The sequence below is a fragment of the Bos mutus genome, chromosome 17 (assembly GCF_027580195.1).
Source record: "Bos mutus isolate GX-2022 chromosome 17, NWIPB_WYAK_1.1, whole genome shotgun sequence".
NCBI lineage: Eukaryota > Metazoa > Chordata > Mammalia > Artiodactyla > Bovidae > Bos > Bos mutus.
The window spans coordinates 31,867,115-31,881,240 of NC_091633.1; the positions used below are offsets into that span (position 1 = coordinate 31,867,115).

The 14,126-nt window shown below is 40.9% G+C and overlaps 1 protein-coding gene and 1 pseudogene across 6 annotated transcripts in view; one reads left to right on the forward strand and one right to left on the reverse strand.

Moving 5' to 3' along the window:
- The window catches only part of TMEM144 (transmembrane protein 144), a 49,517-nt gene that overhangs the window by 14,400 nt on the left and 20,991 nt on the right, over positions 1–14,126 (forward strand). For all 6 annotated transcript variants that reach the window (XR_011467460.1, XM_070386425.1, XM_070386427.1 and 3 more), the window contains exons 4-7: positions 1,681–1,780; positions 3,821–3,901; positions 11,322–11,403; positions 13,605–13,681. Coding sequence is in view for 5 of the 6 variants with exons in the window: in XM_070386425.1 (XP_070242526.1) it covers positions 1,681–1,780; positions 3,821–3,901; positions 11,322–11,403; positions 13,605–13,681 (340 nt within the window). In the remaining variant the exon portion in view is untranslated. The remainder of the gene's footprint in view (positions 1–1,680; positions 1,781–3,820; positions 3,902–11,321; positions 11,404–13,604; positions 13,682–14,126) is intronic.
- LOC102285513 (ubiquitin-ribosomal protein eS31 fusion protein-like) lies at positions 8,373–11,062 on the reverse strand (annotated as a pseudogene).

Genomic DNA, 14,126 nt, shown 5'->3' on the forward strand with positions numbered 1-14,126 from the left:
AGATCTTGACAACCACTTCAGTATTTATATTCACACGGCTGTTCACACTAGGAGTTGGTTGTTGTTGTTCAGTCATTCAGTTGTGTCTGACTGTTTGCGACCCCATGGACTGCAGCATGCCAGGCTTCCCTGTCCTTCACTATCTCCTGGAGTTTACACAAACTCACGTCCATTGAGTTGGTGATGCCATCCAACCATCTCATCCTCTGTTGTCTCCTTCTTCTCCCGCCTTCAATCTTTCCCAGCATCAGGGTCTTTTCTAATGAGTCAAGCTCTTAGCATCAGGTGGCCAAAGTATTGGAGCTTCAGCATCAGTCCTTCCAATGACTATTCAGAATTGATTTCCTTTAGGATGGATTGGTTTGATCTCCTTGCAGTCCAGGGAACTGTCAAGGGTCTTCTCCAATACCACAATTCAAAAGCATCAGTCCTTTGGCCCTCAGGCTTCTTTATGGTCCAAGGAGTTGGTGGGAAAAGTTTAATTTGAGAACTGCTGCAGACTGGGATGATGTGGGTCACAGTATTTTTCTTTGGTTGCTAAGTTGTGTCTGACTCTTTGGGACTCCATGAACTGCAGCCCACCAGGCTCCTGTGTCTTCCACTATCTCCTGGAGTTTGCTCAGACTCATGTCCATTGATGTAGTGATGCTATCTAACCATCTCGCAGTGTAGGGCACAGTAGCTGACTGGATATGGTTAGTAGAGGAAGGGGAAGAGTTAACAGTGATGTAGAGATATTATTGTAGGTGATTAGGAGAGTGACAGTATCATTGAAATGGATGAGGAGAAAAGGGAAAAGAACATGGATGAGAGGGAAAATGACTTCAGCTTGGAACCTTTTTAGTTTAAAGTTCCTAATATTCCCACAATGGGGAACATCTGGTCGGTAATCTCTCACTGGCACTAAAGCTCTGGAGAAGGTCCAGGCTAGTGCTGGAAGCATGTGTCTCTAGCTGATAGCTGAAATCATGAAACTAGTCAAATGCCCAAAGAATATAGCAAGAGGAGGAGTGTACTTTAGGGATAATTTTTAGAGGGTGCCTCTATGCAGATGGTATGATGAGAAAGAACAGCCAAAGAATAAGAGGAACAGGAGGGAAGCTGATGATGAAGGCATCTTGAAAACCAAGAGAGAAAACCTGTCAAGAGGATATTGACTGAGTCAGATAGCAGGTCAGGAACTGGAAAAAAAAAAAATGACCGTGAATTTGGTCCTGAGTGACCCTCAAGAGCACAAAGCGCTGGGTGGGGCAATCCAAAAGACAAGTAAATGAGCATGAGAGAGCAAAGTCTGGAGCCATATGAGCCAAGGACATCTGCTGATGGTTGGTCTAGTTCCAGTCTAAGAGGATGGTCACCATTAATTTTATCATTGACCAACTTCTGCAAAAAAGTCATAATGGAGACCTGCACTAAAGATGAAGAACATTGGTGCAGTTAGGCAAAGAGCTAACTTAACATTTTCTTTGTAGGATTTTGCCCTAAGCCTGGCTCTTTTAGCAATCATAATCATGAGGTTAATGCCAAACATTGGTTGTTTTATTTTTAAAATGAGGAATTAAGCTTTACTAAGTTTGTCCAAATCCCATAAGCTTCATCTGAAATTAAAACTAATTTAATTTACAAATAGATTTTCTGTATTGAAAAATAACACCCTTCTTCTTTATATTTCACCTACAGGTAACATAGCTGTTGTCCCAATTATCAAAACCATTGGTTTGGGCCTTGGAATCTTAATCTGGGGATCATTTAATGCCTTAACTGGATGGGCAAGCTCAAGGTAACACAAAACAGGGTGTTTTCAACTCAGATTCTCTTCACTCACATTCTGTGTAAGGCAAACGCTGATTCCTGCCCTCAGAAAGGTCACTTCTTGTAAGATACACACGTAACTTGTGCTACGTTGAATTATTTGCCTTAATTCTAAAGAAGTGATCTAACACACCAACCAAGATAAATAATTTTCTTTAGAGAATGAAATAGGGAGAGAGAAAGGGCATTGATATTTATTTTCCTTTTCTGAGTGTGACTGTTTTGTTTCACATGTTGTACACATCATCATTCTAATCTTATTTCCACAAACAAATGAGGTAGGTGCTGTCTTAGAAGATAACTGACACACAAAAAGATGAGTGGCTTGTTGAAGGTCGCGGAGCTAATGAGCCGAGTTCAAACCCAGGTCTAATAGTTCTAGAGCCTATATTCTTCCCTGTAGGGTCTGAGCCAGGGTCAGCAAATCATTGCCCAGCTTCCACTTTGTAAATAAAATATTATTGACACACAGCCAAACACATCCACTTTAGGAACATTTGCAGCATGGCTGCTTTTAATCCATAAAGGCAGGGGTGAGCAGTTACCAGAGGCCATCCAGCCCACAAAGCCTAAAATATCTACTCTCTTGCTCTTTATGGGAAAGTTAGCCAACCCCTCAGCTCTAGAGTTGAGCTGTCAGATGGGGTTGCCACAAAACATGTGGCTGTGTATATTTGAATTCATTAAAATGTGATAAAATTAAGCATTCAGTTCCTCAGTGGTCCTGGCCACATCTCAAGTGCTCCATCACTGTATCTGGTTAGAAGCTGCCCTGTGCAACCATGGAATAGCCATGGAGCATTAGAGAAGTCCTGTTGGACTGTACCATCCTCTGTCAGCATTAAGATGAATATTCCAGTTGAGTTTGGGATGATAAATAGAAGGAGGATTTTATTCTAACCTTACTTTTCCAGCTCCTCTTCCTACTCAAAGCACTACAGCAACCTCAGTTATAATGAAGCAAACTAACCTCCAAGACATTCTTTCCTGTCCTTTCTCCGCCCCCAGTCTGCCTTGTACAAGTGCTGTTTTCTTCTTCTTGCCTCCATTTTTCTCATCCTTGGATGGTTCACAGTGATTATTGGTAATAGTCACTGCAAGATCAAGGGGTTAAAAACAGAATTTAAAGCGATGCCAAAGAGTAGAGATCTTTAACCAAATAGTCACTGAAGTTTATTTCAAATTCTATACAAAATTGCAGTCAATTTATCAGCATTCAGTTAGCCACTTAACCTATTTTTTCTTCTTTATTTCTTAGTCTTAAAGTGAAAGGGAGTTTTCTTTTAGACAAGTACTTTTATATATACTGACTCATTTAATCTTCATAAGAAACTTGTATATTAGGTATAATTATAGATATAATTATCCCCATTTTAAACATGAAAAGTTGAGACACAATAAAGGTAGTTAACTTATCCAAGTCACAGTTAATAAATCATGGACCTAGGGTTTGAATCAGGAATCTGATCTTGAGTCCATGGCCTTAAATAGTGTGATGCACACATATTCAAAAATATCTGCTTTTTTTTTACAATTTATTTATTTTATTGGAATATAGTTGTTTCATAATGTTGTGTTGGTTTCTGCTGTACAGAAAAGTGAATCAGTTATACATACACATATATCCACTTTTTTTAGATGGTTTTCCCATAGAGGTTATTATAAAGCACTGAGTAGAGTTCCCTGTGCTGTATACAGTAGGTTCTCGTTAGTTACCTGTGTTATACCTAGTAGTTATATATACGTCAGTCCCAGTCTCCCAATTCATCCCACCCCGCTTCCACCCCTTGGTGTCCATATGTTTGATCTCTACACCTGTGTCTCTATTTCTGCTTTCCAAATAAGTTCATCTGTATTGTTTCTCTAGATTCCACATATGCATTAATATGCGATATTTTATGGTATATTACCTTCTGACTCACTTCACTCTGTATGACAGTCTCTAGGTCCATCCATGCCTCTGCAAACAGTGCAACATCGACTTTGATGTGACTTTCTCCATTTCCAGGTTTGGCTGGTTTGGAATGGATGCAGAAGAAGTGGCAAAACCAGTGCTCAATTATATTGGAGCTGGGCTGTCTGTAGTAAGGTACATGGCCATTTATAATCATTTAATTCTTCTTCCCAACATCAAAAACCATTTTTAAAGATCCTGATGTGTTTACATTGTTTTACATCCACATCTCATCAATCAGCATGATTTTTTCCTCAGATCCTTCATTTACATTGACAGCCATGATGACTTCAGAGGATAGAAAATGCCAGCTCTGGGGTCCGGAGCCCCAGCTTCACAGCTAGAAAGCTCTGAGACCCCAAGAAACTGTTCAGCTGTTGTCAAGCTCACTTTCATTATCTGTAATATTCAGAAAGTCCTAAAACATGGCTCATAAATGAGAATCAAATGGCAGTTAAAGTATTGAGTTGGCCAAAAAGTTCATTCGAATTTTTCTGTATGCACTTATGGAAAAACCCAAATGAACTTTTAGGCCAACCCAGTATTTTGCAAACTAGAAAATCCTATACGAATCAGGGTTGTGCTGGTTTCCTGTGGCTCTGAAATAGCTACTGGCATGCTCTTCTCATTTCTTATGGATTCTTTGCCACTCGGTTTCCGCTTTCCCATGGCCTCACTCCCGTCTCCTCAGCCTGCTCAGTTAAGCACACTCTCACCTGTGACAACATACACTCCTGTAGCTGCCTCTTTGGGGATCTAGTTGTAGTCACCGTATGAGCAACACACACTCCTGTGGCTGCCTCTTTGGGGATGTCTAGTTACAGTCACCGTATGAACGAGGGTGAAAGTGACTGAGTCTCTGCATGGCAGCGTTCAGTCCATAAAAGTCATTGCTGAATTAGGTCACCTTTGATTCACTCCCTTCTCCTCTCTAGACTCCATCTATATTTCCTGTCAGCACCTCACATAATGGATAACACTTCCTGCGAAGATTTTAGTACTTTTTTTATTCTTCAGGGAAAAAACACTATATTTCTCTTCCTCCTGTGGTGATGACTTTTCCCCAGTCACATTCAGGAACAATCTCTTTGTCACTGAAATGTTGCCTTCGAGAGTGGTTCCAGGCCAATCAGAGAGGAAATAACATAGATTATTCTACAATAGCAGATTCTTGACATTTTTGGTTAGAGGCAGTTTTGTGCCTTTTGTACAATTCACATAGCATTCGAGCTTTGAATAGCTTTCTCAAAAACCATTTCTTTACTCCCAAGGATTGGAATGTGGCATGCGTTTATCTTGACTTAATGGTAATTTAAGACCAATTTAGCCAGTCCATCAGACATTGTTTCTTTTCCATATTCCTTCTTCTTTAGAAAGTGTACATTCTTTGAAATGACAGATTACTCATGATTTACCACTTCCACCTGTGTGACCTTAATGTCCCTAAATCTTGGTTTCTTTGTCTGGGGATAAAGTGTGGATAATAATTGCACCAGCCTTATATGACATTTTGAGCATTAAATGAAATAAAATATGTTAGACACATAGCTAAGACTCTATATGTTGGATAAGTTTAATTACAGTAGTCATTCTTTTGTTAGTAACTGTCCATGCTCAGTTACTCTTTCCTCTTTGGACCTGTGGTGTCCATCCCTGCAGTCAGCTAGTCAGAGTGCCTGGGGAGTCTCCCAGTTTGGCCTGCAGCTTGATCTGAGGCAGGGAGATGCAATGGTCTCTGCTTGTGGTGCATCCTCGCTCTCTTTTGTTGACCTAAAATAAATACTACATGGCCAGATAGTCCCCAGCCAAAGTGGGTTTATTCGGGATCACAGAGAATTGCCATTCGGGGTCTGCAGCCATGACAAGCCAGTACCAATCTCCCACAGCAAAGGGAGGAGAAGTCTATAGAGGGGAGAAGGAAGCTGGGAAGGCTACAGTAAGCAAGGAGTGCATGGATTTTCCCTGACTGAGTCCTGGACAGGAAGGAAGAGGTGCCTTTTTCTTTCTGTTGGCTCTACCATCCTCACAGGGTGTGAGAAATTTCCTTTCCCTCTGTTTAATTAAAGGTTCTGTTTATTAAAAAATTTTATGCTTTCGTAAGAGAAATTTATAAATTAGTTTATTCTGAGTGGAATTCACTGAAATACCTTGGAGTCTCATGGTCAGTATAAGGAAACTTGACATATGGTCATCTTGGTTTAAGATGTTGCTTTCTTTTTAAAATTGCAGTGATTGCTTCAGTCCTCCTGACCATCATGTCTAAACGGTTGCTTAGGCCATGTCTAGCATTACGTTTTTCCTACATGATATCTATTGTAAGGATTAGTCACTTTCCACATTCTGACCACTCCAGGCATCCTAAGCAGCAGAGGATTTAACAGAGGAAATTGTTGACAAAAGTGTTACAAGGACCAAAGTAGCAAAGGGAGGAAAGTGGCCTCACCAGAAGCCCCAGAGCCCCTGTTCCTGCTGGCGCTGTGGGGACAGACTCCCCTGCCCTGGGCTACCGCCACCACTGGAGCCCCCACGAAGGCAATATAGCGCCTCCCTACTTTTGCCTTATTCATGTGTCTCCCACTGACAAAGCCAAAATGAAGCGCAAAGTTTGGGAAAACATAGTTTTCAGTCTTCTGGGCTCCATGGTTCAGGATAGAAGTGGAACTGATGACAAGAAACAAAGTTCAAGACACTCTCTTAGACATGCTTTAGTGAAGATCCTGGAGTCAGAATTCATCAAAAGACAGAGTTCCTTTTCAGTTAAAAGCAGGCTCTGGATTATCCTTGAATCTGTCTCCATTCTTTACTTTCTTAACTTGTTTTCCCTGGAGAATGGTGCTGTGAGGAAACCCAGGCCTTGGACTCCAGCCGTTACCTTTCTTCAGAGCCATGGCCCTTACAGGGAACTGTGGAGCAGGCTAGTCATCTTAAGGTAGATGCTCTCCGGGCACCTCCTATTCCATTTCAGGTGGGGTGACCTGTGGAAGGGGACCCTGCCAGGTCAGGAACAAGGCCAGGACTGTGCAAACCCTGGGCTGTTGGTTCCTTTTTCTTTGCCTTCAACATTTGCAATCAGAATTACTTTTCTTAGGGCTTCCCTGGTGGTCCAGCGGTTAACACTGTTCTTCCAATGCAGGGTGCACCGGTTCAGTCCCTGGTCAGGGAGCTAAGATTCCCACATCATGTATGTCCAAATAAATAAATTAATTTAAAAAGTACTATTAAAAAAAAAAAATACTTCTCTTACTTTAGCCTTCCCTGAAAACTGATTTCTCTTCTTGCATTTCTTCTCTGCATGGAAGATATTAGTCACAGTCATCCAAATTCAGAAACTCAGGCTTCTTATTTTTTTTTTCCTTTATAACCCCCCATAACTAATTGTTTTTAGAATTCTTGTAAAATTCTTTTTGAATGTTTCACAACTTCCTCCCCTCCTTTGCCTTGGCCCCTTTCTATCTACTCACCTGTATACAGTTGTAAAAATCTCGCATCTCATTTCCCTAGTTCTGTTCTTTCCTTTGTCAGAATGACTTGCTTGTATCTGCTCTCAAATCAGGACATCATTCTTCTATTTAATAACCTCTGAAGGCTCACCACTGGATTCAAAATAAATCTGTCTCGTTAGTCTGGCATGTCCCCCATAGTTACAGATCTAGTGCTTCTTCCTAGCATGGTTTCTCCTGTGTTGTCACCTCATTGACCTGGAATTACTTATCACAGCATATGTGGCACTTCCCTTAACCCCAAAAGCCCTTTCTTCTGCTTCATTGGCCACCCTGAAATTTCAGGTAAGATTTCCCATCTGATGATATTTTCTTCTTCCTAAATTCTTACTGTATTTTGCACTTCCTCTATTGATATTATCCACATCCCCCAGGTGTGTTTTGTATTATTCACACAACCGTCTTTATCCTTAAACCATGGGATCCTAAAGGACAAAGTCTCCTCTTTGTATACCATCTCCCTCACCATCACTCTCAGACAGTGCTTGACTCAGAACAAACGCTTGTTGAAATCAGTTGTCAGTGTAAACACACACACACGTGAGTTTTCCTAATAGAAAGTTGCAGATCTATGGAAATTGGAAAGGTTGAAAATGTAGAAAAGCACCCTTGCCTGTAATATAATTGATTTTTTTTTCTTTTTCTTTTTTTGCTTCCCATGCTTTTGACAAGATTTCTAGACTTTCTCATGGAACTTTGTGTTTGACAAACTGCACCAAGTTCTTTGCATCTATAACCCAGAAGACCATGTGATCTATTTACCTTTATGTTCATATTAATATATTGACATATATGATATGTCTCATTACCTTGCCCTAACTTAGTGCCACCACATCCTCTCTTGACCTGACTTAGCTGGGATTCTTCTTTCTGACTTACCCATTTCGTGTCTAGTCACACAGGCTCAGATGACTGACTTAGTCTTGATTTCTTTCATATGCTCCGCACCCTTCTCTTCCATCCAGTTTATAGCTAAGGTTCTCAACTGATTAACATATTTTGAGCTTTTATCATGTGCCAAAAAGTACCTTGAGAATTTTGTGACCATTTTTTGAATTGTTTTTAATTATTAAAGACTATAATTGTACACTATGAGAAGTATAGACCAAAACATAATTATCGGAGGACAGTTGCTCATCACAGCTCTGTAAAGCGGGTCTCTCCCCATTTTTTAGATGAAAACAGTTGAAGGTCAGTGAGGTTAACTGATTTGTTGAAAGTTGTACAGGTGTTTGAAGAAGCGTTCAAGGACTTTTCTCTGGATCCTTTAAGTATTTTTTTTAATGTTAGCTCATATCTTTATTAACCAATATACAATTACTTGTTTTCTGGTTTGTTGAAACAATAGGTCAGACAACATTTGCCGCAATAATGTCTGCCGAAATGACTGGCCATAAAAATTCCAGCACCACATTCATGTGAGGGACACTCCCAGCGAAGGCGATTGATTTTGCCATTCTCATCTACCTTATAGTATTTCAGAACAGCCAGCTTAACCTTCTTTCTCTTATGCTTGTTCTTCTTGGGAGCGGTGTAAGACTTCTTCCTTTTCTTAGCACCACCACGAAGTCGCAACACAAGATGAAAAGTGGACTCCTTTTGAATGTTGTAGTCAGACAAAGTACATCCATCTTTCAGTTGCTTGCCAGCAAAGATCAGTCTTTTCTGGTCAGGAGGAATTCCTTCCTTATCCTGGACCTTGACCTTTACATTTTCTATGGTATCCGAGGGCTCGACCTGAGAGTGATGGTCTTCCCCATCAGCGTCTCCACGAAAATCTGCACCTTGGCGGTGGTTCCACCACAGATGGCGGATCCGAAGCTCCTTCAAGTATTTCTAAAATATCATTCTCTATTTTTATTAGAAAACAGACTGGTCTATACAAAGTAGAGAGTTTTCATGGTAATTTTGAGGAGAAAATGCAAAGGTAGTGTCTAATATTAGCTTTGCGAATTAACATATATATGAGCACACACACATGTTTACATATTTAACAATTAAGATAGACAAGTACTTTGAGGACCTTGAAAGAGATAGAAAATGTGGTTCCTATTCAATTTTCTATGGAATTGGAACATCTTTAGAGAAAAAAGATTGCATGGAAAATGGTCTGGATTGTGTGATGACGGTTCTCAGTGTTGCAGGAATTCAGAAAAGAGGAGGATTTGGGGAGGATTGGCCTGGGGAGAGCTCCCATCTCACAGTCAGTAGTCACCTCTTCTGTAGTTTGGATAAGAGGCGAGAATATGGTATGCCCAGCTAAGGAATGCTGGCAAGCAAGACATGAAAGCTTGGAGCAGGGGCTGGTCAGAGAAAGAAGTCCATGGGGGAGTTATGTTCAGGAAGGTTGGGTGTGGCATGAAGTAGAGAGCAATAAAAGGAGGACTTCCCAGGCGGTTCATTGGTTAAGAATCTGCTTGCCAGTGCAAGGGACACTATTCGATCTGTGGTCTGGGAAGATCCAACATGCCAGAGGGCAAATAAACCTATGCGTCAAAACTACTGAATCCCACGTACCTAGGGCCTGTGCTCTGCAACAAGAGAAGCCACTGCGATGAGAAACCCACACAGAACAACTAGCAAGAGTATCTCTCATTTGCCGCAACTAGAGAAAGCCCACACACAACAGCAAAGACCCAGCACAGCCAAAGATAAATAAATAAATACATTTTTAAAAAATCAAAAGGAAACTTGAATTTCCTATGGTATGGAGTATGGAGCCGGTTAAGTGTATAAAGCAAACAACAGACTGAAGTAAGGAAACCACTAGACATTTTTAATTTTTATACAAATAATAGCATATCTGGTGGAGAAGGCAATGGCACCCCACTCCAGTACTCTGCCTGGAAAATCCCATGGATGGAAGAGCCTGGAAGGCTGCAGTCCATGGGATCGCTAAGAGTCGGACACGACTGAGCGACTTCCCTTTCAGTTTTCACTTTCATACATTGGAGAAGGAAATGGCAACCCACTCCAGTGTTCTTGCCTGGAGAATCCCAGGGACGGGGGAGCCTGGTGGGCTGCCGCCTATGGGGTCGCACAGAGTCGGACACGACTGAAGCGACTTAGCAGCAGCAGCAGCAGCAGCATATCTGGATGCTTTTGTCTGCACCCAGCTATCTATACTATTTCAGTCTCATGTGTGCATTGAAAACTTCTTATATTGCTTTCACTTTTGAGCCATGCAAATGTTTTAAAAAAAAGAAAGCAAAAGAATACTAGAGTTGTGACTTTCCTTCAGTTAATTAAATACTTTAACACATTTTAACATTTCTGCATAGTTTAAAAGTCAAGGTCATTGAGGTATTTATTACAAAGATGCTGGACATGAATAGTTAGTAAATTAGGAGAGAGAGGTTCAAGGGAAAAATAAATCATTAGGTCTACATGTGTTTTTATCTCTTAAAATATAGTCTGGAGGTCTTTCCATATCAGAACATAGAGGGTATCCTCATTCCTTTTTTATGGCTGTGTTGTATTCCATCGCATGCCCATGAAGATCAGCTCACCTGAGTGTGGCTATGCCTGTGTTATAGGACCTGGAGCAGGATTCGTAAGGGCAGGAGTGGACACACCTGTGCCCTTAGTACATGGCCGCAGAGTCTGCTCCCTGGGGTCACACAGTCTGCACTCATATCAGTGGTGCTTTTCTCCTCCAGGTTGCTCAAGCATGTTAAGCTTTGGGGGTTTTGTCAATAGAATAGGTGAGACATATATTTCAATGTAGTTTTCATTTGTATTTTTCTTACCATGTAATTCCAGCACTAAGCAGGAATAAAAAGAAGGATGGGGTCATTGACTGAAACAAGAAAACTGGGAGAAAGAGCTGATTTGGGAGGGAAGCTTATGAGTTCAGCTTTTAAACTGTTGAAATTAAGGTTGAGGAGAGACATCAAAGAGAATGTCAGTGCTGGAGAAATGGCAGGATCTCTGCAAAGGCAGTTTGGAAGCAATACCATTAGGTCTTCATTTTAGCTCTGTTTCCCTTCAAATGCAGGCATCTTAATGTGAACCAGGGTTATGATAAATGTCACTAAAATTTGTTTTCTTTACAGTGCTTTCATATTTTTGTTCATCAAAAGTGAAATACCAAATAACACATATTCTGTGGACACCACACCACTGATATCAGAGCATGTGAGTACAGAATGAGAACCACCTTGATCTGAAACATGAAATTAGGATAAAAGGAAACTGCATGGATTTGAACTCAGATGAGAGGATGGTGGGGCATGTTGTTAAATCAAGGCTATCTGAAATATCTTAGCATATTTTCATGGGTAGGTTTATGTAGCAGTCAATCCATATTTCCACAGTAAAATTTCTCAACGAATATAGAGGTCTGGTTGTTTTTATTAATGGTAGATTCCTAGTAGATGTTCATACAAGCCCATATTTGTAATAACTTAAGGATGTCATGGTATAGCAATTCTAAATACTATAGAGGAAGATGAAAATTACTTGGAAAGGAGGAGGGAGGAGGTTTTAATAACTCCAGGGAGGGCAGCAGGTAACCGATCAGAGGAAGTTAATGAAAAGGTAAATCAGGTCGTATGAATATAGGAATTAGACTTGGATTTCTTCTCATTTTTCTGCCCTATCTCTTCCACTCAAAGGTGAAGACAGGAACTATGTAAGGAGTCTGTGTTTTGACCTTAAAGAAGCTAAATGAGTCTGAACATAGCAAACCTAGATTAAGCAGGGACAGTCTTTCCAAGACAGCCCACACAGCACCAGTCCCAGTGGTTCCACCTTAAAGAAGCGATTTCGGGGCAAACCCCAGTGGCCATGAGCACAGACTCCTGTCCTCCTATGTCACGTATCTTGTCCACCTGCCAGGGCCCAGTGCTAGCAAGCTAGCCTCAATCTCGCATCCCACCCCCACATTCAGGCAATGCCCCCCTGGAAGGCACAGCCTTTAAGCCTTACTTCAAAATTAATCTTTCTTCCCCCTTTTATCTTTCCCATATCAAAACTCTTCTCAACTAAGGTGACAGAAACCTTAGTTAAATTGACATTAAGTATGTTAGTCACTCAGTCGTGTCTGACTCTTTGTGACCACATGGACTGTAGCCCCCACCAGGCTCATCTGTCCATGGGATTCTCCAGGCAAGAATACTGGAGTGGGTTGCCATTTCCTTCTCCAGGGGATCTTCCCAACCCAGGGATCAAACCTGGGTCTCCTGCATTACAGGCAGATTCTTTACCATCTGAGTCACCAGGGGAGTCAAGTTAAATAGTAAGTAGCTTAGGTGTAAGAGGAAAGAGATGTATTCATCCACGGGCATCTCTAATCAGGGAGCTCTTTAGAGAGGATGGAGAAGTGAGATGGGGGGAAGGTGTTTGGTGTCCCTGTCTACTTTAGTGTTCCAGATACCTCCTAACCAACCTCCCTTCAAACAATGGAGCAGGGGAGGAAATACATGCAACTTGGGGAAAGCTACATAGGAGTCTAATTGCCTTAGAGTTTTCCATCAAGCTGGCAGTAGGCCAACTAAGATTAAAGTTGCATAAAGTCTTGATTGTGATGCAGCCATACATCCGGAGGTCCTCATGGGAGAAGAAAGCATAGTTGTCAGAAGAAAGCTTGACCTAGCACATAACAAAGAATTCAGTTCTAATCTCATCTTTTACTATTAGGAGTATAGCATCAAGGAAACCTCAGCTAAGAGACAAAGATGATTACTTTGATAGAAATATTATGAACTTGGGCAAAATTTTTCCAAAGTTAGAATATGAGCTAATCTTGAAACAAGGCTGGAAATGTTTAAGCAACCAATTTAGTTTTTAAAAATCTGGGTAAAAATATGCCTGTTGATCTTAAGTACTCCATAGTAGAAGAGTCTTAAGATCTAATTTCTTGACAGATTATTCAGTTCAGTTCATTTCAGTCGCTCAGTCATGTCCAACTCTTTGAGACCCCATGAGTCACAGCACGCCAGATCTCCATGTCCATCACCAACTCCCAGAGTTTACCCAAACTTATGTCCATCGAGTCAGTGATGCCATCCAGCCATCTCATCCTCTGACAGATTATTAAAACTTGCAAATAAAATGCAAGCACTAATAACCTCATTAGTTTTGATAGGTGTATCAAAGTAGCCATTTATTAAACTGTGAAAAACATTTTAAAAGAGACCAGACCATTCTGAGTAAAACAGAAACAGAATTGGAAACATGCGAGTCTAGTGATGCCCACAGAATCAGAATGCAGGGTGGCATGGTTTTATTTTAAAGTGTATCTGAGACAGAAGAGAAAAACACTGAAAATCTTGTCACCAGTGTGGCTATTAATTGACTGCTGTTTTTCTTTTGGTTTTTGCCAATGTTTTCACTAGGTGATTAACAAAACTCAAGATCCTGATCCTGACTGTTCCTGGGTGGATAAACTTTCCACAGCACAAAGCCACTTAGTGTAAGAAGAGGTTCTGTCATTCTGTTTCATATATGGTTACAGCAAGGATAAGCAGAGTAGAGTTGTATCCATTTGAGCTCAAGATAAAAATGGTAACACAAGCTTTGACTTCCTAACTTCATGGTAGACTTTCTGGTCCCTTGCTGAATTTTACAGCACAGAGGGCCTTGGTCTCAGTGCTTCAAGGAATTCCTAAGCCCCTGCAGTGTTTCTAGTCAATAAGTCACTCACAGAAGCAATCTCATTTTGCAGGACTTTCATGCCTAAAGTAAAAGGAAAGATTAAAAAAAAATGCAAAGTAAAGGAAAAGTACAGGCCACAGAGTATGGCAACCAATATGCTCCCAGCAATCACTGTCAAATTAGGCAAGCCACATCTCTAGCCAAGATGACCACTGTGCCCTAGGAATCCCTCCACTCATGCATCAAGAGTTTTATAATCCTGA